We start from the raw sequence: 23,953 nt of genomic DNA on the forward strand, positions 1-23,953 counted from the left end.
CTCATGTGATTCCAGAAGCATTCATTTACTGTACTTTGCTCCATTTTCCATGAGTGACCTAATTATCAGTCAACGTAAAACTTCCCACCTGCTATTATTTTAGTTATCCCTGAAAATTCTGTGAAGGAAGTCCTCAGAGCTCCTGGTACCATCAAAGACAGAATCAAGAAGCTGCTGGCTCACAAAAACAGCATGAAAAAGAAGATAAAAATCAAAAATGTCATCACAGAACCTTCTGGAACTCCTGCCCCTAAGGTTAACGTGCAGCCCCTCAACTCTGAAGAGCGTGTTTCCAGAGGTAGGAACGCAGATGGAGGTAAAAAACGAAATGAAGAGAGAAAGAAAGAGGGGCTCGAGGGGAAGAAAAGAAAGGAGAAAACCTTGAAGAACCACGTGGAGCGGGAGCAGAGCCTTCGAGGAGATGTGTTCTGTGAGTAATACTTCTGCTATTTTACACATTTTATGAAAAGTGAATTGTGATTTCTCCTGGCGAAAGAAGGAAAGCCGGCTTCACGCCTGAAAAACTAGGTTCAGTGCTGATTCCTAAGAAGCAGGTCCTCTGTAAGGTCTGGCAATGAACGGCCTCTGCAGATTTCCCAAATCATATTTGCTGCTCTGGGAAACAAGGAGGTTAAGTCCTTTCCCCTTCCCCGGGGGGCTTCCTGAGCGATGCCTCTTACTTGCCATGGCTGTCCATGCTTCACACCCTCAGACCTTCAGGAAGTAAGAAGGCCCGCTCGATGCTAGGGGAAATTCACAGTCGTGTGGTTACAGTTTAAAAAGCCAAAATGATGGTTGTAGGGAGGAACATTCTAGAGAGGAGCTTAAATTTTCTCCCTGAACTGGCTAACTGCCCTTTTCACCCGTTGCTGTGTGTGGGAACCCACCATAAGTCTCAACCTCTCCAGGATGGTTTCCATATGAACCCCGCCCGCCCCCCCCCCATCCTCACATGGAGACTTCGCGTTTTGTTTTCACCAGGCATTTGTTACTGCCCCTATTTTTCGCCTGGTCTGTCCTGGGCTCCATGGCTGTTGGATTTAACCACATGAAAAGTAGACCCAGACCTATCCAAGAACTAGCTTACCGATGAACATTATCTCCTTGAACAGAGAGCGAAAATTTTAAGGAAGTGTATTTCCAAACCCTAGTGAGAAGGGGCATGTTGCTAATATAGGTGCTTGGGTTCTAGACGTGGAAAGCGGAACCAGTGTGGATGCTTTGGGAATGTTAAGGAAACTCTCCTCTAACATATTCTGTAATCAGAGTGCATGATACAACTCTTCGTTCAGTCATTCATTCACACCATCTTAGCACGTTTTCGTAACTGACCAAGTGTTCTTCATTAGCCCCTAAGGTGAACGAAGCCAGTGAATTGGGTGTGGTTCTGGTCGAGAGAAAAGCTGTCACATCCAGACTGGACCTCAGAGGTAACTAATACCTTCTCCCAAGTGTATGCTCTTCCCCAGTGTCCCGTGTCGTTTTAATTTCTCCGGATGTCCTCTGGGAGGAAAAGAGAGCTGGGTATATATACACCGTCCATCTGACAAGGATTCAAGGCCGCTCCCAGGAGGGTGTTAATTCCCTGGCACTCCCGGCCTACCATAAAAGCAAGGAAGGACCCCACTGTGGTTCCTGGGCCTCCATCCCAGTTGGACCCTCTGCAGGACTGGAGAGAGTCTGGATTCCGGTCTGATTTCAGGTCCGTGTCCAATTCCCACCCTTAATGGTCTTACCCAAAGGTGAGGAAATTGAGGTGTCTGTCCACCAACTCCGCTGTCCTTCACCGGTTGAGGGCTTTCCTGGGGAAATAGCTTCCTGGTATTGTGGGGCCTGCCTGGCTCGATCCGAGCACGCCCCGGCAAGAGAATGCCCTCACACAGGGAAACAGCATTTCACAGATTATCCAGAAGGATCTGGCAAGGTCTGCACTAGTTTGTTTGGGTAGGAGAGATTTTCTGGCCCAGACTTTACAAACTCTTGTCTATATTCTCTATCTCACTTTGCTTATAGGGTTCTTGCCTATTACTTTTCTTCTTAATTTTTTTTTAAATGTTTATTTATTTCTAGGAGACAGAGAGAGAGACAGCGTGAGCAGGGGAGGGTCAGAGAGAGAGGGAGTCACAGACTCTGAAACAGGCTCCAGGCTCTGAGCTGGCAGTCAGCACAGAGCCCGACGCGGGGCTCGAACCCACGAACTGTGAGATCATGACCTAAGCGAAAGTCAGACGCTTAACCAACTAAGCCACCCAGGCACCCCTCTTTTTAATTTTTTTAAATGTTTAATTTTGAGAGAGAGAGTGTGCGTGCGCTCATGCAGGAGTGGGGGAGGGCCAGAGAGAGCAGGAGATACAGAATCCCAAGCAGGCTCCAGGCTCTGAGCTATGAGCACAGAGTCCGATGTGGGGCTCGAACCCAAGAGCTGCGAGATGATAACCGGAGCCGAGGTCAGCCGCTTAACCCACTGAGCCACCCAGGCTCCCCGACCATTATTTATTTTTTTCAAAAAAGGTTTTTGGTTTTGCTTTTACTATATTTAAGATAACAACAGAATTTGACCAGAATGCCTTCACAGATTTAAATCGAAGCAGTGTCTGGTTCGACACTGTCCTTAAGGCCATTTCAGTGGCCGCGATCTCCATGTACTCCATGCAGTTGTTACGATTTTGCGAAATTAGTATTTGTTACGTCGAGCCCCAGGGTGTCATGTGGCTCAACAAAAGCCCACAAGAGAAATTGAGAAGTTTCTCACAGATCCTGGTGGAGCTTGGCACGCCTCAAGGGCCACACAGGGAAGTTGAGGCAGGGTGCTTACAGAGAGAGGCAGGATCTAGGGCATAGGCCTTAATTAGCGTTTGTGGGTGGCGTGCTTTCGGGTTCCCGTTCAAACCAGAAGATCAGGGTCTTGGTGAGTTCCAAAGGAGTTTTATCTAAATGTACACGGGCTGTTTGGAAGTCACGCTAGAAACTTAAATCTACTTGTGACTCAGCAGGCTTCTCTGTGGGGCTTGCACCTGCATGAGGGGCCAAGGTCAGTTTTAGGCCCCCATCGGATGTTGGGCCAAACCAAATGGCTGCCGACACAGCAATACCACGGAGTAGCTTAGCCCAGTGCTCCGCAGCCAACGGAAAATACGGCATTGCCTTCCAAACCTCCAGATGTTAGGCGTGCTTCTGAGACTCCTCATTATGAAACGTACCCTTTTTCTTAGCAGATGTAAATATCTCAGTTGACTGCAGCTTTGACCACGGGGTCTGTGACTGGAAACAGGATATGGAAGATGACTTTGACTGGAACCCTGCCGATCGAGATAACGGTATTTGGGTTTTGCTGTTCCGTGTTCCGTGCTATGGCATAGGCAAAGAAGGCTCTCCAGTGATGGAGGGTTATTACTCCTATCTCTTTGTCACCTTTGGAAACTTCTAGACCTTCCGAGGTCTCCCCTGACGAATGGCTATGTTGGTTCAGGAGCTGGGTCCCGCCTTAGCCCTCTTACCCCCACCCACCCACACACAGGATGTTGCAGCAAAACTCTTGCATGGTCACCCCTGCTGCTGAGAGAGAGATGTTAGATGTCGTGAACATTTTTCTTTTAAGACTTAGAAAAACAAAATTTTAAGTACCCTCCATGGTCAACGTAGGGCTCAAACTCATGACCCCGAGATCACAAGCCACATGCCCTACTAACTGAGCCCGCCAGGGCCCTGGAATTCATGTACATTTTAAGAGTATTAGGGGAAGGGTAGAAAGAAGCTGTATTTTTCCCCCCAGTTTGGCGGCTAATGGTACTCTGTAGTTTTCATTTTGCTTTTCGTGGGGAAATAAATCTGGGAAGGAAATGGGACCTCTGCCTCAACTTGAAGTTTTAGTAAAGCCACCCCTCCAAGTAGCAACACCATGATGAGCATCTGGTCAGCACCCTGAACTTCTGGACTGAACGTTCCCCTCTGTCACTTGCAGATTCCTTACTGGTCACTTAAACTGGGATTTTTCTGGACTTCAGCTCTGAGCTGTGGAATTCCAGCCCTTTCCACTTCTTGCTTAAGCGCTATTGATGGGCACTCGCTTCCCCTGGGGTAGAGCATTTGGCTGACGCATCCCATTTGGAGCACAAATCGAATACCATCTCCTGAGGCTGACCCGTGTAGTTATTCACAACTCTGGAGACTCAAGTTTCTCACCAATCCATGTGTTTTTTTGGGATCTGCAAGTTCCACCCTCAGTTGCAAGATCCTTCCCCCCGACTAGTTCCTCCCTTAGATCATTCCTTTCAAGCCTTCACATTGCAACCAGGAGACCTGGACACCCCCTGACAAAACTTCCTTGTACGTCTTGAGATTAGAGGGGATACATCTCATGCGACACAACCAAGTTGTGTGAGTGGGACCATCGCCGAAGATTCAGGGTAGGTTCAACCGGTCCGGAGACTGTCGGAGAGCCTGTCTGGTCGAGAGCTAACTCGAATTTCTCCTTTCTTCCGTCATGACATTGCAAAGTTTATATCCGCCAGAGCCACATCACAGGGGGAGCCCGTAGATTTTTCCAGGATCTTGCCAGCCCACGCAGTCAGCAGAGTCTTCAGTTGGAGTTTTCCAGCGATGGGAGGCCCCCTGTTTAGAAAAGTGATTCACAAATGGCCTCAGGGTTCCCAGCCTTCGTGTCACTCAGATCACGCGTTGTTCCCTCTCGCGCCCCGTTCAGATCTCTAGATGGGCTCATCTTTCCCTATAGGGTTAAATATGAGAAAGAAACATGGGGTGAATCAGCATTTCCAGAAGGATAAAATCTCAAGGGCAGATCAAAATGGGCTTTAGGTGAGAGAGTAGGGAAATCTGCCCCAGTGGCTCCCAGAAGAGAGGGTGTCGCCGGTAGAGTGGCTAGATAAAGTGTTAGATGCCGAAATTTCAGACGAGCAGGTGAATACTTTTTAGTGTATCTTAAGACAGTTTGTTTATCTGAAATTCACGCTCTCCTGAGCATCCTGTCTCTTTGCTGAATCTGGCAACCTTAGCAGCTGCGGAAAAGACTAGTCTCTGAGTCCGGTGAAAACTAAGGCAAGGTCAACCTGGTTCTGTAAGTGACGCTGGGAATATACTAGCAGAAGACTCTGGGCCCCTACCCCTACCCCCAGTGCATTCCTCCTGGCTTCCATAGGAGTTCTTTGTTTCCGTCAACTTGTTCGGACCCCCATTCCCTGAGAATTTTTGCCCAAGTTCATCAGAGCCACAAGGAGAGGATTGAGGATGAGCCATGTCCACTACCACTGGGTAAAAGATACTTAGGGGGTGGATCTTGGAAATAGAAGGAGATGTGTTCCCGTCACCCTAAATCGGAACTCAGACTGTTACGTTACGAGCGGTAGTTGAGCTCCACGAAACCATGAGGACAAATTGATGTATGCTGTGGATTAAATACCATGCTACCTAAGGAGCCGGCCATCGTACATCTCATTGACTCTGTGGGAAAACGCAGTCCAAGGTTCAAACAACCAAGGTGGAAAGTTCTGGAACACGAGTTCCCCATCAGCTGCAAATTACCTGCAGTGCTAAAAGACTATTTCATGAGATTCTTACCCCATATCTGCTACCACCAAGCTTTGTGAATGTGGGCAAATTCCTCCATTTGTCTGACCTTCGCTTTCCCTTTCTGTACCACAAAGGATCTCAGCTCTGTGATCCCTAAAATCCATTTTAGCATGAAAATGCTCTTCCTGTGTTAGAAATGAAAGAGACTTCAGCTTTCCCTACAGGAGAGTATCCTTTTTTTTTTTTTTTGTATGGTTTTTGTAATTTTTTTTAATGTTTATTTATTTTTGAGACAGACAGAGCATGAGTGGGGGAGGGGCAGAGAGAGAGGGGAACACAGAATCCGAAGCAGGCTCCAGGCTCCGAGCTGTCAGCATAGAGTCCGATGCGGGGCTCGAACCCATGAACCACGAGATCATGACCTGAGCCCAAGTCAGACGCTCAACCGACTGAGCCACCCAGTTTTTTAAGATTTTGATTCCAGTTATCGGTCCTTTCCTGTGCTCTTTTATATCCTAGAACCAGACCCTTTACGATGGCCTTATTAACTGCGCATTTTTCTTCTCTCGAAGCTGTTGGCTACTATATGGCAGTTCCGGCCCTGACAGGCCGCAAGGACATCGGCCGCCTGAATCTCCTGCTCCCGGACCTGCAGCCGCAAAGCAACTTCTGTTTGCTCTTCGATTACCGGCTGGCCGGAGACAAAGTAGGGAAGCTTCGAGTGTTTGTGAAAAACAGTAACAACGTCCTGGCATGGGAGGAGACCAGGAGTAAGGACGAAAGGTGGAAGACTGGGAAAATTCAGCTGGAGCAAGGGAGCATCACTACCAAAAGTGTAAGTGGCAAACCAGGGTTAAATGAGATACCGACATTCTCTTGCCCCTAAGGACGAGTGAGGCTTTTCCCCTGTACTTAGAGACCTCTGTTTCTTTTCTGGTGCAAAATAGGCCAGGTGGTTAATCAGCGCAGTGAGTGGTAACACCTGGCGGGTGCGTGCGTCTCCCACATCGTGGAAATGATCTGTTTGTGTGTCTGGCTCCTCGTCAAGGCCCTCCCAGACCAGACCTTAATTTTATGTGTGTAACCGAATCTGTAGAAGAATGTCTTGCTCGTTCATTCTGTGCCCAGTGCTCATCACGATGAGGGGAAGCTAGAGGGTCATTTTTTACGTGTTTATTTTTTAATTTTATTTTTTTAATGTTCATTTGTTTTTGAGAGATAGAGTGTGAGTGGAGGAGGGGCAGAGAGAGGGAGACAGAATCCGAAGCAGGCTCCAGGCTCTGAGCTGGCAGCACAGAGCCCGACGTGGGGCTCGAACCCACAAACCGCAAGATCATGACCTGAGCCGAAGTCGGACGCTTAACCGACTGAGCCACCCAGGCTTCTGACTCTTGCTTTCGGCTCAGGTCACCATCTTATAGTTCACAAGTTCGAGCCCTGCATCAGGCTCCATGCTGACAGTGCCGAGCCTGCTTGGGATCCTGTCTCTCCCCCCATGTCTCTCTCTGCCTGCCTCTCTCTGTCTCTCTCGTGCACACACTCTCTCTGAAAATAAATAAATAAAACTTTTTTTAAAAAGCTGACCTATTTACAATGATGCCAAAAATAATAAAATACCTAGAAATAAGCTTAGCCAGAGGGAAAGACCTGAAAACTATAATACGTTGATAAAAGAAATGGAAGATGACACAAACAGATGGAAAGATACTCCATGTTCATGGATAGAGAAAGCAAATATTGTTAAAATGTCCAAACTACCCAAAGTAATCCACAGATTTAATGCACTTCTTACCAGAATACCAGCACCATTTTTCATAGAACTAGAACAAATACTCTTAAAATGTGTATGGAACCACAGAAGACCTCAAATAGCCAAAGCAATCTTGAGAAAGAAGAACAAAGCTGGAGGTATGATAATCCCAGATTTCAAGGTATACTGTGGCTGTACTAATCAAAACAGTATGATCCTGGCACAAAAATAGACACATAGATCAATAGAACAGAATAGAGAGCCCAGAAATAAGCCTACACTTACGTGGTCAATCTATGACAAAGGAGACCAGAATATACAGTGGAGAAAAGATAGTCTCTTAATGGTGTTGGTAGAAACTGGACAGCTACATGCAAAAGAATTAAACTGGAGGGGGGCACCTGGGTGGCTCAGTTGGTTAAGCACCTAACTCTTGGGTTCAGCTCAGGTCATGATCTCATGGTTTGTGAGATCAAGCACTGCGTCAGGCTCTGCACTGACCACGGAGATCCTGCTTAGGATTCTCTCTCTCCCTCTTTCTTTCTGCGTCTCTCTCTCTCTCTCCCTCCCTCCTTCCCTCCCTCCCTCCGTCTCTCTTTCTCTCTCTCTCCCTCTCTCTCTCTCTCACATACACACACACACAGTAAATAAATAGACTTTAAAAAAAAAAGGAATTAAACTGGACCACTTTCTTACACCATACACAAAAATAAATGCAAAGCGATCTAAAAACCTAAATGTGAGACATGAAACCTTTAAAGTCCTAGAAGAGAGCACAGGCAGTTATTTCTCTGACATTGGCCATAGCAAGGTTTTTCTAGCTGTGTCTCCTAAGGCAAAGGAAACAAAAGCAGATATATACTATTGGGACTACATCAAAATAAAAAGTTTCTGCACAGCAAAGGAAATAATAATCAATAAAAAGGTAAAAAAAACACCCTGCTGGATGGGAGAAGATATTTGCAAATGCCATCCAGTAAAGTGTTAGTATCCAAAATATATAACGGACTTCTACAACTCAACACCAAAAAACATATAATCCAATTTAAAAATAGGTAAAAGACATGGAAAGACATTTCTCCAAGAAGACCTACAGATGGCCAACGGACACATGAAAAGATGTTCAACATCACTCATCGGGGAGATGCAAATCCAAACCACAACGAGATATCACCTCACACCTGTCACGATGGCTAAAATGAAAAACACCAGAAAGAACAAGCGTTTGGGAGGATGCGGAGAGAAAGGCGCCTTTGTGCAGTGTTGGGGGGAAGGCAAACTGGTGCAGCCACTGTGGAAGACAGTGTGGCGGTTCCTGAAACAATTAAAAATGGGGCTACTATATGATCCAGTAATTCCACCACTGGCTCTTTACCCAAAGAAAACAAAAACACTAATTTGAAAAGATATGTGCATCCTAGGTTTATTGCAGGATTATTTATGATAGTCAAGATACGGAAGCAAGCCAGGTGTCCATCGGGAGATGAACGAACGGAAAAGATGTGGCATATTACTCAGCCGCACAAAGAATGAAACCTTGCCATCTGCAACGGCGTGGAAGGATCTAGAGGGAATAATGCTAAGTGAAATGAGTCAGTCTTAGACAAATACCACATGATTTCATTCATATGTGGAATTTAAGAATTAAAACAAGTGAACCAGAGAGAGAGAGAGAGAGAGAGGCAGAGAGGCAGAGGAGGAAAAGGAGAAGAAGGAGGGGGAGAGGGAAGACCCACAAAACACCTAGCTATAGAAAACAAACTGATGATTAACAGAGGGGTGGTGGGTACTTCATCATAATGATCCCTGAGTAATATATCGAATTGTTGAATCACGATCCTGTATACTTGAAAAATAACACTGTATGTTAACTATACTGGAATTCACATTTTTGAAAAAGTTGTAGTAATGGGGGAAAAACATCAACCAGCTATTACTTATTTTCATAGTATTTCTTTGTAAATATTTTTGGACGAATGAATATAAAATAGTAACTCTATCTTCAATTTTGTTTGATGAGTCACTTCTGTCATTTTTTGTCCAGTTTAAAGATAATTTTTTTAGTATTCATCCTTTGTTTTCTGTACGTTAGACACTTCTACAATATAAAGAAGTTTGCTTCTCTTTTGATTCTTGAGAGAGAAAAGGTATTTTATTTAATCTATTTTATCATAGATGAAAATGATTATAGCCTATTATCAAACATTTTTCAACACTTGAAAACAATGACATTCCCAATAATTCCCAATATTAAAGCCAATATTTTAAGAAAAATAACTGTACTACTAAAACTACCCAAATCTCCATATATCAAAATAAATCTTTTTTTTTAATTTTTTTGAGAGAGAGAGAGAACATAAGTAGGGGAGGGGCAGAGAGAGAGAGGGAAACACGGAGTCGGAAGCAGGCTCCAGGCTCTGAGTGATCAGCACAGAGCCCGATGCGGGGCTTGAACCCACAAACCATGAGATCATGACCTGAGCCGAAGTTGGACGCTCAACCGACTGAGCCACCCAGATGCCCCAAAATAATTCTCTTTCAACCGTATACTTTTACATTAGATGTTCGCAGGGAATATTAAATTTCTTCTCGCCTGGCTTCAGAAAAGAAAACCACATTATTCTTTTAATTTTGCTTTTTATTTTCTTTAAATGGGAATTCCAAAATTTCCTCCTCAACCTTACCCTTCTCAGCTCTTCAGGGCTGTCCAGATTCTTTGAGGTGATGCAGTGGCCCTGTTTTCTCTGACTATAATCCGCTCAGTGTAGATACTGGCATCTGGAAAACACTATGTATGCAATGTCAAAGCCGGTCCCTACGCAGTAGCGGCTGATGAGTTCAGTCCTCTTCTTAAGTAATCTCTGTGCCGAAGGTGGGGCTCGAACTCCCAACCCAAGACCGAAAGTCTCCTGCTCCACCGACTGAGTCAGCCAGGTTGCCGAGTTCAAGCCTCTTTAATACCTATTAAATAGGGTGAGCATATCACTGACTTGAAAGGTGAAAGTAATACTTTCTATCTTCTCCATTGTTAGATCATTTTTGAAGCAGAACGTGGCAAGGGCAAAGCCGGAGAAATTGCGCTGGACGGCGTCTTGCTGCTTTCAGGCTTATGTCCAGGTGGCCTGTTACCTGTGAACGGTTGAATGTGACCGTGGTCTTTTGTGTCTTTATATTTGGCTTTGGATGTCCATTCTCTGTCTTCTGGTATTACATCACAGATTCCCCCACTTTAGAAACACAAACTGAAAAACCATAATGTACCAACAGAAACATTGTCACACGCCTTTCTTGGATAAGAGGTGCCAGGAGTTGCTTTAGGTATAGCACCGCTGTGTTTCTGAAATGATTAAAAGAAAAAAACAGTAACAGAAACTACGGGGAATTGTTTCTTTGTTTCCCTTTTCTGGCCCGGCTTGGAAACTGTGACGTCACAGCTAGATTTTTTGTTTTTTACCTGAGTGGCTTAGCCTGCTGTTTTATAGCCAAGCTTGTATATTTCAAGTCTTTGTAATAATATTCAAATAATCACCTTGTGCCATGGTTTAAGTCTTCCTAAGTAAGAAAATAAGCTTTGGACGCTATGTTTTGTTACATGTATGATTATTTGCTTTCCTGGAAAATGTGGGTTTTATTGCTTTGTGTTGGAAATACTTTGCATTCTTACAAATTCATAAAATTACTTCCTCTTCTGGGAGCACATGACTGCTTTATTAGGCCTTGTACGTGCAGTGCAAATTAGCTTAAGTTGTGGAATGTAAGGCCTCGGAGAAATACCTGAAACGAAATCATGCCAATATCAGGAAACAGAAGAAAGACCAATGCCTTCTTTTCTCTGTTTCTCTTTTCTTCCAAATTCAGGAACAGCTTTGTGTGGTAATGAATCTTGAATTATTCCCCTGAGGATGAGTGTGTATTATGTTTTTCGACTCTAGGTCTTAAACAGGTGTAGGACATCTCCCAAACAGAATATTCCCCAGTATTCGTCACCCCCTAAAGCAACGAAGGCATCGAGCTGTAGGAGGAACGAAAGAGAGAAGATGGTCCACTTACTAATCTTTAATGTGTGTAACTTCACTCTTAAGGTTTTTTTTAATTTTTCATTTTAACGTTTATTGTATTTTTGAGAGAGAGACAGGGCACGAGCAGGAAGGAGCAGAGAGAGAGGGAGACACAGAATCTGAAACAGGCTCCAGGCTCCGAGCTGTCAGCACAGAGCCCGACACGGGGCTCGAACCCATGAACCACGAGATCATGACCTGAGATGAAGTCAGACGCTTAACCGACTGAGCCACCCAGGTGCCCCAAAGTTTTTTTAAAACGGAAACTTCTAGTAATCCTTTTTTTTTTTTTTCCAATTTAGTAATCCTTTCCCAACAGCTTTCTCTTTAATACAACCAACATATACAACTTTCTAAGATGGTAGGGAAAACCTTGTTTTCCTTTAGTGTGAAGTAAGTTTGGCGTACAGTCTCCAGGGGCTGTGGTTGTATCTGTTAGGATAACTGCTAGATACAAAGACCCCCAAAATAATGTTTCTACGTGAGACCAGATGAAGAGGTTTCTGGCTAAGTCAAATCAGCCTGCAGAATTGGGAGACATAATAAAATGACTCTTTTAAGACACTAAGATTTGGAGTGTTTCGTTACACAGCAGGAGTTAACCGAAGCAGGTGGTGTCTAATACTGTCGTAGAACTTGAAGAAGAACTCTCCCTGTTTCTTCAGTGACCAAGGAAATTGGAGAGCATAGTTATGGCTTAGCATAAAGGAAGATAGGAGGGAGAGCTTGCAATGAGAGACCATCGATAACCAGTGACCCAGGTTAAAGGAAGAGATGTTGACCCCGAAACGAAACAGGGAAGCCTGGGAATCATGTTCTCTACAGGGAGAGAATCATTGCACGAAGCCGAGTTAAGTCGAATTGAGTAATAACATTTCATGTCTCTGTAGCATCTGTAGCAGAGACTTCGACTTGCCTACCCAGTATCCATTTCCGAATTTTACCTTACAAGTTTAAGCATGTAAAATACAAAAATATGTTTATGTACAACCTCTCTTTCAGATGGGGAGCCTGCTGAAGTCACGGGGACGGGGGGGGGAGGGCTTCCGGGAAGGATCATTAAAGAGGGCTGGCAGTTGGCAGCCCCTGGTGCCCTCTCTCTTCCTCCTCCTTCCTTCCTTCCTGCAATGTGGTTGTGAGGGCAGGAGCTCTGCAAGCTCCCTTGTGACCATGAGGTCAAAGACCCTTCCCTACGGAGGAGCGCATATCCGGAAGCAGCCTGGCTCCCTGATGACCCTGTTGCACCTCTGTCCCTGGCCCAAACCAGTCACGGTTCAACATTTTATTACGTGAGAGAAAACCGAGCCCTCTCTTGGCCTATCTGGGATTTCACACCAAAGCACAGTCCAGACTCAGGTGACGACTCTTCCCTGAGCCCTGGGTGGGTGCCCTTGCCATCTCCACAACAAGACCATCGTCTGGGGGGGGACTAACTTTGTGGCCCCTTAAACAGCAAAATAAGGTGTTGAATTCCGGCCGGCAGGCTGTGGCGTCCTGGAGCGTAAGGTCCGATCAGTCAGCCACGATGCCTGTCCGTCGTGCCTGGCCACCACTCAGCACGAAACCCCCTTGTCACCCGCCCTGTCCCACCCTCGTCCCCACACTGTTCCGGGCCACTTCCTCTGGGTACGAACTGCCGCCGTGTCTGCCCTCTCCGCTGTCGCGCCGACCGTCCCCATCCTGCCCGCAGCCTCTCCCTGTCTCTCCCTACCTTAGCGGAACTGTGCTCTCTCCCGGGCTCCCCCTCCCCTTGCAGCCTCACCCAAGGAGACCCGGTCACCCCCTAGACACTCTGGCCAGCGCTCCCCAAAGCGCACGCTCTTGTCTCCCCCCCCCCGACAGCCACCACACAGAGCCCCAGCGCGGATCAGCCCGCAGCCTTTGCTCTCCGGTCACCAGGCTGCTAAGCAGTGTTCCACAGCGGGGCGCGTTGTGCTCGCCGCTTCCGCGGCAAAACCATGACCTTCGACCTCTCGCAGATCCCGAGTGCTGCCCAAATTACCTCTGAACGGTGCTTGCCTGTTTGCTTGCACAGACTGAGTAACATTCACCAGGCTGTCCACACCCTCCAGTCTCAGGGCTTCCTATGAACACATTGAAGTAACAATGGCGCCCGCCTCCATTTTTGCCTCCCCTCCGAGGCTGAATGTCCATGACTGACTAAAGCACAAGGTGACTTGAGAACACATCAGGGCCTCTGCCATAAGCAGGGAGGGGTGCTGAAGGACACTGGCGTCCTCTGCTCTGAGGGTTGAGAAAAGCCTCCTTGTGGCCAGGGAGGCCTCTCCTGTCCCCTCCCTTACAGACCTCCAGACACTTCGGATCCCACGCAGGAGGCCTGTCCCTTCCCTCGTCTGTGAGATGACACTTGGGACTTGGGGAACACCCAGACCCCTTCTGCTCAGGCATTGGATGCCTCTCCAAGACTACACCGGTCTTCAGCCCGGCCCCACGTAGCCTGCGTGTCTTATACTCTTCTTCTTTTTCTTTTTCTTTTTTTTTTTTTTGGGGGGGGGAGGCACATAATACTTGAGGGATGACTATGGAATTCCTGTACCTAAAGTTGTTTTCATTTTTTAAATAAAGTTTTAAAAATATTTTTAATGCCTATATATTTATTTTGCTGACAGCGTTGCCCGAAACACATTTAGAATCGCCCTTTCCAGGTAGAAAAGTCATGCAAGAGACTGTAGCAGCGCCTTCAGGTCACGTGTCACTAATGGCCGAAGACAGTCTTACTGACCCAGAATTCCACTCCTGGGTAGACACTCGGAAGCAACGCTCAGAAGCGCTATTTGTCCTCGTCGCAATGGGACAACTCAAATATCCGTAATGTCCCGTGTGGGTAGAATGGAAACATAAACTGTGGTATATTCGTCCGATGAAATATGACCGAGCGATGAGCATGCGTAAACCAACGCTGCCCCCAGCAACACAGCTGTATTTTTAAATATGGCATCGATCAAAAGAAACCAGAAAGTATACACCGTGTGACTCTGCTTACGAAAAGTTTCAAGGTCAGGCAGGATTACTCTATGCTCGAGACGTTGGGATCGGGTTTACCCTCCAAGGGGGTGCTGGTGGGGAGGGGGAGCGCAAGGGTTGGCCACGCTCACTTTATGAAGACCATTGAGAGGTACACTTAACGATCTGTGCCACGGCATTTCCACCTGTGTTGTACTTCAATAAAACTGTGCCTTAGCGAGTACAAGTGTTCCCTTCTCCCTCCCCGTCCACATGAACCTCCGCTATCTGTGCCAGTTGACTTGGGACACCTCCAGTGAATTCACCTCTCAATACCAGGCAGGCTGCAGCTGAAGTCCCACAGACCCATATGCAGTCCAGCCGCCAATGACCCTTACACTGGGGATGTCCCCTGGCTCGCCACCCAGGATGCCAGTGGACGCTGGACCCCAAGCTGGTTGCTGAAGGTAACGGCATTGGAGCTCTGAGGGGGTGAGGCCTGAGGAGATGTGCCTGCTGTTCAGAAAGCCAGGAAACCCTCACCTTCCTCACATCTGTTGCCTTTCTGGAGACCCGTAGAAGCTTCTACATCCCCCTTTCCCATTCCTGTCACTGGCCTTTTAAAATCGTTTTCCTCCTGGGTCCAAGCTGCAGTCACCCAGCCCTCCTGCTGAATGGGAGGCACTCGGGGCCCGCGTTCATTTTTCGGACCCTCCTCGGGGTGCTGGCAGCGCCCTCTTGTGGCAGCCGGCGTGATCCTGTGTGTGGCCGCCGCGAGGCAAACGGCAAAGCAGGGCTGCCTGCCGCCTCTCCTGCTTCCTCTTTGCTCCATTTCTCCCCTCCCCAGTGTCTTGTGAACTCGTGCCTCTTTCTGGATACCTAGAACCTTCCAATGTGGTTACCTCTGAGATCACGAAGAATCGAGTCTCGCAGACCCTGCATTCTTTCCCATTTCACCCCGATTTACTTGTCCCGTCCATGCTGCCGGTCTCTGCCAGGGCTTTAACACAAAGGAACGAGTATGGAGGTAGTTTCAGCATCATCTACTATCAGGTGGTAGATGGCCCTCAAATCTCACAGCTACATTAAGATGAGCGTGTCAGCCAGTGTTTGTTGGTAGCAAGGAACACAACCAGACCTCAGCTAACTTACAGCAAAGGGGGGTTCTGGTAAGGAGACAGGAGTGTGCGGGAGCGTGGGAAGACCAGCAACCCGACTTTGGAAACGGGCTGCAGGCCTGGAAGCAGAACTATGGAAAGGAGCCATTGCCGATCAGCACGCCCGCATTACCGGAATGATTTCTCACCATACTAGTCTCCCTATTCCTCTACTCAAGATTCACATTCCAGGGGCGCCTGGGTGGCTCACTTCTGGCCAAATGTGCCTCCCCTGAAGACTCAGAAGACCCGGAATAAACACGGTGATCCTCTATACTGTTGTGGGGGGTTTTAAAGTTTATTTATTTGGGGGGGAGAGCACAGGGAGGAGGGGAGAGAAAATCCCAAGCAAAGTCCACCCTGTCAGTGCAAAGCCCAATGCGGGGCTCGATCCCACGTACCATAAGATCATGACCTGAGCCGAAATCGAGTCAGACGCTTCCCCGCTTCCCGGGAGGCACCTGGGTGGCTCAGTCGGTTAAGCGTCCAAGCCGATATAGGGCTCGAACCCACAAAACATGAGATCGTGACCTGAGCCGAAGTCAGACGCTTAATCAAGTGAGCCACCCAGGTGCCCCAAGAGACCTCCCTTTAAATGAAAACACCTGAGAGCCAAAGGGAGGTGAGGCATTTCGTGGAGCAGTGCAAACATCGGGATCGGGATCGCTGACAGTGTGTTCCTTCTGGAAACAAGCCACAGTGACAGAATGAACTTCCAGGTGGTGGGCTCGGATTTCTTAGCAGAAATGCAAAAGGCAATTGAGCAGGCAAGCAGAGGTCTTTGCCTAGCGTTAGCATCCTCTCTTCCCATTTCTTTTTGTACCTTATCTATATTTTTCTGATTAAATGGAATTTTGAGACATCCCCAGTAACAGAGTAGGGTAAAATGTTTCATTGCCTCTGAACCATTTCCATCCTGTGATGTGATATGCACCAGCAAGTGACTGAGGCCTTCCTTGCCGGTCTTGCATTTGCCTGCTAATCTGTTGTCATAAATCTATGGTCGAATAATCCTAAAGAAATGAGCAAAATGGACAAATGGCGTGGAGAAGAGGAAGTGATATGGAAATGACCTACAGATAATGACAGGTGCAAGGGGATGTGAAATGAGACTTTTCTTGACGCAGAGTTTTGCCCACGGCCCCAAAGCTGAGCATCATGTTAAGGGCCCTCTGGACTCTAAAGAGACACGTAGACCATCTGCGCGGGGCTCCCTGAGTGGAGAGCCCAACACTACTTCTGCCACCCGTGGTCCGTCACTTGTCTTCAGCTTATGTATAGGAGAAGGCAAGAGTGGAAGAGAGCTATTAGAATTCCAGAAGCTTAGCTTAGTTTTTAAATTTCTTTTTTAGTTCTTAAAAACTTTTAAAAACGTTTATTTATTATTGAGAGAGAGAGAGAGAGAAAGAGAGAGCGCGCGCGAGTCGGGGAGGGGCAGAGAGAGAGAGAGAGGGAGACACAGAATCTGAAGCAGGTTCCAGGCTCTGAGCTGTCAGCACAGAGCCGGAGGCCGGGCTAGAACCCACAAACCATGAGATCATGACCTGGGCCGAAGTCAGACACCAACTGACTGAGCCACCCAGGCGCCCGCTTATCTTAGTTTTAGACGGTTAAAAAGCGCAGCCTAATCTAATATTGAAACTTCAAGCACTCATCCCATGCAAAGCTCTGGCCCTTCCTCGGCTCAAGTGTAACCTCTGCACCCTGCAAAGCCCCCCTTTTTTGCCAAGTAAGGTTGCATTCACAGGGTTCAGTGGTTAGGAGGTAGACATATCTATCTTGGGCGGGCGGGGCGCTGGGGCGGACATCATTCAGCCCACAACACTGATCAGATTGTTTCTTTATACCTGAAAGTGACTGGAAGAGCTGTAGGATTTGCTCAAACCTCAAGCTCCAGCCCAGGAGCAGACAAGGGGCAGGAGAGAGAGCGAACAGAGCTGGTTCCAAAGCAACGATTTCTTCTTATACCCTATGGAGCCCAGCCTACTCAATAAATCAGGTGTACGGGCGTCTCACTTCGTTCTTGTAATAGAAACAATCTTACAGCAATAGCCCTTTGAAACTAAAGTCTCTAGTTTTACCATCGCCCTGGCAGGGAAAGAATGTGTACAGGTGAGAAGTGCAGGCTACATATGGCTACTTTCATATCGACTGATGTATGCGAGGGGTGCAAGAAATACTTCTCGGATTAATTACTGCATTAAATAAATCACATGTTTGGCCAGAATTTTGTGAACGTTTAGCTGAGCAATGCCTTGAATGGAAGCAGAAGGCGTACTTTGTAGAGTAGTTCAACAAACTCTGCTGCTGAAAAACATCACTGGGGCAAGTTTCTTTCAGTCCAGGCCCTGCTACCTGACAGTCGGCCAGGCCATCTGCCACCCCGCAGCTGGCGGCGGGCGCGGCTTCACAGCCGCGGGTCACTGCGCAGGTGCCATTTACCTAGCGCGCAGGCGCCATTTACCTAGCGCGCAGGCGCCATTTACCTAGCGCGCAGGCGCCATTTACCTAGCGCGCAGGCGCCATTTACCTAGCGCGCAGGCGCTAGGGCCCGGGGGCAGCGTTCTCCAGTCTGCGGGCTTGGATTGGTTGAGCCTCGGTGGTCCCGCCCCGCGTGCCGGAAGCTCTCTCTGGACGCGCAGGGTCTCCGGAAGTTGACGCTCTCTCGGTGAGCAAAGCTCTAGGTTGACAGGGGTCTCTGCACCCCGGTGCGAGGAGAAGCAGTTGACTGCTCGGGGTGGGGGCGGGCCCCCGGCGCGTCCTGGGCCGGGTGGGGCCTATCGTGTTCTCTCCCCTCTTCTCCGCCCCCCCCCCCCCCGAAGTCGCCGGGGTGGGCAGATCTCTCAGGACCGCCGCCCCTTCTGTGCTGGGTGCCAGGCTGGCACCCCGGGACGGCTTGCAGCAGGCTTTGCTTGTCGCCCCGCTCCACCCCCCCGGAACCCGAACCCCGGCCACAGCGGGCCCGTGGGCTGGTCCCTTCCCCTCGCTGCACCTGTGCCAGGGGTCATGCTAACATGATCAAGGGCACTAGCGCAGTATGGGGCTGGGAAACTGCGACGCCCCTAGCGAACGTTTGGCATCAATTTTTTCCGTAGAGGAAGGGGCTCCCTGTGTATGTGGAGAGGTGTATGTGAGTTATGGCCAGAAACAAAAGTTTTCTTTAGTCTAAAGACCTAAGAAGAATTAAGTTACTGCTGACTTACCCACCGGCTTTTGAAAACTTGTCTTTAATCTCCCCTCTCCCCGGGGTTTAGGCCAGAAATAGGCAGATGTGTGCACCTTGCCCATATTAGTTACTATTTACAAGCTTTTATATGTACCTAGTCAACAGATATATAGGACCAACCCTTGGCCGGTCCTAAATATACTCCTTTTGATACGTATTCGGAAGCTGGGAGTATAGGTGTGTATGTGGGCATTATCCATGTTAGCATATGCTCTAGAACTGTTGTTTAGTATGGTAGTCACTAGCTACATAGGATAACGAGCACTTGAAATGCTCCTAGTCCTAATTGAGATGTGGTAATGTAAAACAGCGAATTTCGGGGAACTAGTATGGAAAAGAATTAAAATATCAATAACCTGTTTTTATCAATTGCATGTTGAAATGACAGCATTTTGGATACACTAGTTAGGTAAGTGTTATTAATTTCACCTGCTTATGTTTTAAGAAGTCTTTTTAATGTTTATTTTAGAGAGAGAGCATGAGCAGGGGAGGGGCAGAGAGAGAGAGAGAGAGAGACACAGAATCCCAAGCAGACTCCAGGCTGTGAGCTGTCAGCACAGAGCCCGATGCGGGGCTCGAACCCATAAACCGTGAGGTCATGACCTGAGCCGAAGTCAGAGGCTAACCACCTGAGCCCCCCAGGCGCCCCTCATCTGTTTATTTTTTTAAGTGGTTACTAGAAGATTTTAAATTAGATCCATGGCTTGCCTTCTATTTCTGTTGGACAGCAGTGCTTTAGAAAGGGGTCAGCAGACTGGCCCGCAGCTAAATCCAGCCATCCTGTCTTTGAAAAAAAACGTTTAGTGGAGCCGAGCCATACTCGTTGTTTTAGGTATTGTCTCTGGCTGCTGTCCGTGCTACGAGGTCAACGGAGTCAAGGAGTCGATACAGAGACTGGCTGGCCTGCACAGCCGAAAAGATTTCCTCCCTGGCCTTTTACAGAAAAAGCTTGCCGACCCCTTGCTCCAGAACAGTGCTTGCTATAGTAGATATGTGTCGTGTCAGCCTGTTAATTATGGTCCCATGTAGTTTTCAGTCAGGCTGACTGTGCGGCAGGCATGGTTCTAAGGACATGATAAGGGCTATGTCATTTATTTCCCGTATTAGTTGTAGGATGTGGGATTCCCTTGATTTTGTCGATGGGGAAATCGAGGCACAGAATGGTCAGGAAACATGCCGAACACTCCCCACACCCCTCACTTCTGTGAGCTGCACCTTCCTGAGCCTCCTTATCCCCAGATGCTCGATGCCTGAAGTCTTTTCGATTAGTCCCCGGTGGGCACCCTGCTGCCACCGCTTTTTTTCCCCTTAAGACGGCTTTTTGAACTGTCATTGAGCTGAAGTTGGTCTCATGTGTGGGTGAAGCTGAGAGGCACCGGGCTTGGGGGCTCGGGGGCACCTGCAAGCTGATGGATCGAATGAAACGCACAAGCAGGGAGGAGAGGGCGCAGCCGGGAGGCGCTTTTCTCATTGAACAGAAACCATATTTGTTGAGTAACAGTAAGCGCCGGCCAGGCGTGTCCCAGGCGTGTCCCAGGCGTTCTCCATGAAGGAAACGGACGTCATTCTCTTACGGTCCTGTGGAGAAGGCAGACAGTAAGTTTTCAGCGTGATATGCGCCATGAGAAGACGCTGCAGATATTTGCTGTTTTTCTAACAGGTCTCCACATCCGTAACACCTGTGTCGGGGTCGTCGTGGGGCCCGAGACGACATGCGCGTGTATGGCACTCAGAGTTGCCGCAGTGCCTTCTGCCGTTAAGAGGTAAGGGAGGGAGCGCGCACGGGCAGCCGGGTGCACCGGGGCACTTCAAACATCGCAACCGGCGGTTGTCATTTGTAGAGAAGGGTCTCGGCCGAGCTGCGCACGGCAAGTGTTTTAACACCTCCGCAGGGAAGACCCAAGACCAGAGAGGTTCTGTGCATCAGCCCAGGAACAGGACAGGAGCGGCCCTCGGGCTGACGGCAGCGTAACTGAGACGGTCCCACTGCAGGAGGGCCTTGTGCCCCTGTGCACGGAGCGGTGGTGACAGCTCTGGTTTAAATCAGAGCCCCCTGGACGGCTGGGAAAATACCCAGGCCTCCCCTCAGGGACCCCGATCCGTTATGTCTGGGACGCGGCCCTGGCACTGGCTTTGGTTTTGCTGTTTACTTTCTCCAGATGATTCGGGTGGAGAGTGAGGGCTGAGAGGCACTCACGGGGAGACTCCGGCGTGGGGGGGGGGGGGGGGGGGGCGACTGGAGCAAAGCGCAGAGCTGTGAGATGGGCGGTGCCTCTGCGCATGTCAACCAGGTCTCAGAGGAGGCGGCGCGGGGGCTTCTGACCGCCCGGGGACGCTGGGCACCGTCCTGAGGGCAGAGGGGAACCTCTGGGGGGCTCTGAATGGGAAAATGAGGCAATGTCTTGGAGAGATCTGTACTATTTCATTTCTGCGCCCCCCCCGTGCGGCCCAAACGCACGCCCCTGAGATCCGGAGTCTCCTGTTCTGCGGCGGGAGCCAGCCAGGCGCCCCTGTGATAGATATTTACAGATGAACTCTGTGCGGCTCTAAACCGGATCCACAGCTTGCTTTGTCTTCTTACGGCAGTTTTCTAAATTTGGTATCTCAGCTGCTTTCCCGGTATACGCTGTCCCACAGGGGGCAAAGTTTGAGAGGATTTAAATATGTTAAAAATATGGAGGAGTATGGCTGCTCCTGGAAATACTGAAAATAGAATTCCCATATGACCCAGCAATCGCCCTGGGTATTTATGCCAAAGCATTAAAAGCAGGGTCTTGAAGAGATCTTTCTACACCCATGTTCACAGCACCATTATTCACGCTGGCCGAAAGGGGCCAGCCAGCCCAAGGGGCCACTGGCATATGAATAGACACGTAAACTGTGCTTTATGCATATACTGGAATATTATTCAGTCTTTTTTTTTTTTTAATGTTTGTTATTTAGACAGAGCACGAGTAGGGGAGGGGCAGAGAGAGAGGGACACACAGAATCTGAAACAGGCTCCAGGCTCTGAGCTGTCAGCACAGAGCCGGACGCAGGGCCCGAACTCACAAACTGTGAGATCGTGACCTGAACCGAAGTCGGACGCCCAACCGACTGGGCCACCCAGGCTCCCCATGTTATCTAGTTTTCATAAGGTTCCATTGCAGGTGTAGACCACACGGGCCAGGACACGTGCTACAGTGCAGGTGACCCTTGAGGGCGTTATGGCAAATGGAAGGGGCCAGACACAAACGGCCAGATACTGTAGGGTTCCAGTTTAATGCGGCGTGCAGTCCCATTCGTGGGGACAGAAAAGAGGGTGACGGTTCCAAGGGCCATGGGGAGGGGGAGAGCAACGGGCGCTTGTTTAACGGGTACAGAGGTGGTTTGGCCGCAGAGAGTTCTGGACATTGGTTGCACAGCAGCGTGAACGCGCTTACCGTCACGTAGCCGTACCCTAACGTGGTAGGACTTAGGGTGGGTGTATTTTTTCATAATCAAAGATGAAAAAGAAGGAAGTGAGGAGCAGTAAATAAAAGGACATGTGAAATAAGGAGCACGGAGCTCACGCGTGAACTCGTTAACGTGTGTAGATTCACAGAAGTGAAGAAGTGCTGCTGGTTAGACAGACTGCCATTCTCCTCGCACTGGGGCCCCGAAGCTGCCGCCCCATGTCTCCGGCATCTCCTTGAGCCTCTGACCCTTGGCTGGGAAATCCTGACCCGGGTGAAACATCGCCCAGTCGCCACGTGGGCGCGCTCGCCCTGTCCCTTATTAACCGCCTTGCCGACACCAGCAGATATCAGTCCCGATTCCTTTGGTAGCGATGCGCATACAGTGAATGTGGAACGCAGGCCAGATGAGTGTCTTCTCTTCTGTCGGGCAGCTTCCCAGTACACCGGGGAGGAAGGTTCAAGCGTGTTCAGCAGTTTGAGCCCTTAGCATTATGACGGTGGCCGCCAGGCTTCCTCTAGGTCCCAGGAGCTCAGGCACACAGGTCGGAGAAATGTTCGCCAATTGAAGGCATGTAGTTTTTATTTTTCTGTTACCTTGCCTGTTCTTTGTTTACTGAGCCTTTTTCCTTTCTTTCTTCCTCTCTCCCTTTCTTTCAATGCAGAGAGAGAGAGAGAGATTGCATATGTGCACGAGGTGGGGAGGACAGAGAAACAGGGAGAGAGAGAATTCCAAAGAGGCTCCAGGCTGTCAGCGCCATCGGCGCAGAGCCCGACACAGTCCTGCATCCCACAAGCCGCTAGATCATGACCTGAGCCGAAATCAAGAGTGGAATGCTTAACCGCTTAACTGCTTAACCACTTAACCGACTGAGCCACCCAGGCACCCCAGTGAGCCTTTGAGTCTCAGGGAGGCCTCCTTCACTGTTTTCAGGGTTTAAAAATGGAATTTTCAAAAGGTAAAGCAATGATCTTGAAGTACGATTCCCCATAATGAGAAACATAGCCGCTTAAAAGCCTGAATTGCTGGCCCACTGAGTGTTAAATAAATTAAAAACAAAACAAAACAAAACACCCCACCCACGTTGCCCACATTCCAGCCCCCTCCTGGCAATCTCGGTCATTCTTGAGCTGGCCCAGCAGGGAAGACACCACTAGGAACCTCATAGTTGTGACCAAGGGCACTTAACCCTTCATGACTGAGGGACGATTCACCTAGCTCAGACTTGGGAATCGACTTCGCAGGAGACTGTAGCTTGTCGATCTGAAGGCAGAGCCATAGGCCACGTAGCCCCATATGACGCTCTGGTTCCCAGGGGAGGCAGAAGACCGATCTACCGACCGTGCCTGATGCAAACGTTGTAAATATATGTTCGCCATGAAATTATAGCGGCCTGATCACTTTTCTGGTTGTGAAAATAATACACATCATACAGAATACAGGAAGGAGTAAAAGAACGAACCCAAATCATCTAAAACCGTACTGTTTGGAAAATGTCTGTCTAAAGTTTTGTGTATTTATTTTCAGCCTTTTCACATGTGATTTTTTTTTTAATGTTTTATTTATTTCTAGGAGAGAGAGAGAGAGAGAGAGAGACAGCGTGAGCAGGGGAGTGTCAGAGAGAGAGGGAGTCACAGACTGAAACAGGCTCCAAGCTCTGAGCTGGCAGCCAGCGCAGAGCCCAACGCGGGGCTCGAACCCACGAACCGCGAGATCATGACCTAAGCGAAAGTCGGACGCTTAACCGACTAAGCCACCCAGGCGCCCCTCACATGTGATTTTTAAATGAAATTTGGATCAGACTCTATATGCTGTTTTGTTTTTTTTTTTTTTTTTT

The 23,953-nt window shown here is 48.6% G+C and overlaps 2 protein-coding genes across 5 annotated transcripts in view; both read left to right on the top strand.

Annotated features, from left to right (window-relative positions):
- Positions 1–11,414, top strand: part of EGFL6 (EGF like domain multiple 6) — a 36,719-nt gene extending 25,305 nt beyond the window's left edge. Inside the window, exons 7-11 of the mRNA XM_039233935.1 lie at positions 104–430; positions 1,350–1,430; positions 3,216–3,317; positions 6,099–6,361; positions 10,309–11,414. Of these exons, the coding sequence (XP_039089866.1) occupies positions 104–430; positions 1,350–1,430; positions 3,216–3,317; positions 6,099–6,361; positions 10,309–10,419 (884 nt within the window). The 3' untranslated portion in view covers positions 10,420–11,414. The remainder of the gene's footprint in view (positions 1–103; positions 431–1,349; positions 1,431–3,215; positions 3,318–6,098; positions 6,362–10,308) is intronic.
- A 6,665-nt stretch (positions 11,415–18,079) lies between these two features.
- TCEANC (transcription elongation factor A N-terminal and central domain containing) overlaps positions 18,080–23,953 on the top strand; it is a 9,628-nt gene continuing 3,754 nt past the window's right edge. Inside the window, exons 1-3 of one of the 4 annotated variants that reach the window (XM_039233890.1) lie at positions 18,104–18,123; positions 19,070–19,090; positions 20,342–20,444. The gene's annotated coding sequence lies outside the window, so the exon portion shown is untranslated. Of the gene's footprint in view, positions 18,124–18,144; positions 18,226–19,069; positions 19,091–20,341; positions 20,445–23,953 lie in introns of those variants that run through there. The other 3 variants (XM_039233889.1, XM_039233893.1, XM_039233891.1) reach the window with 3 other exon arrangements.

The sequence above is a fragment of the Hyaena hyaena genome, unplaced genomic scaffold, assembly GCF_003009895.1.
Source record: "Hyaena hyaena isolate Hyena2069 unplaced genomic scaffold, ASM300989v1 scaffold_80, whole genome shotgun sequence".
Lineage (NCBI taxonomy): Eukaryota > Metazoa > Chordata > Mammalia > Carnivora > Hyaenidae > Hyaena > Hyaena hyaena.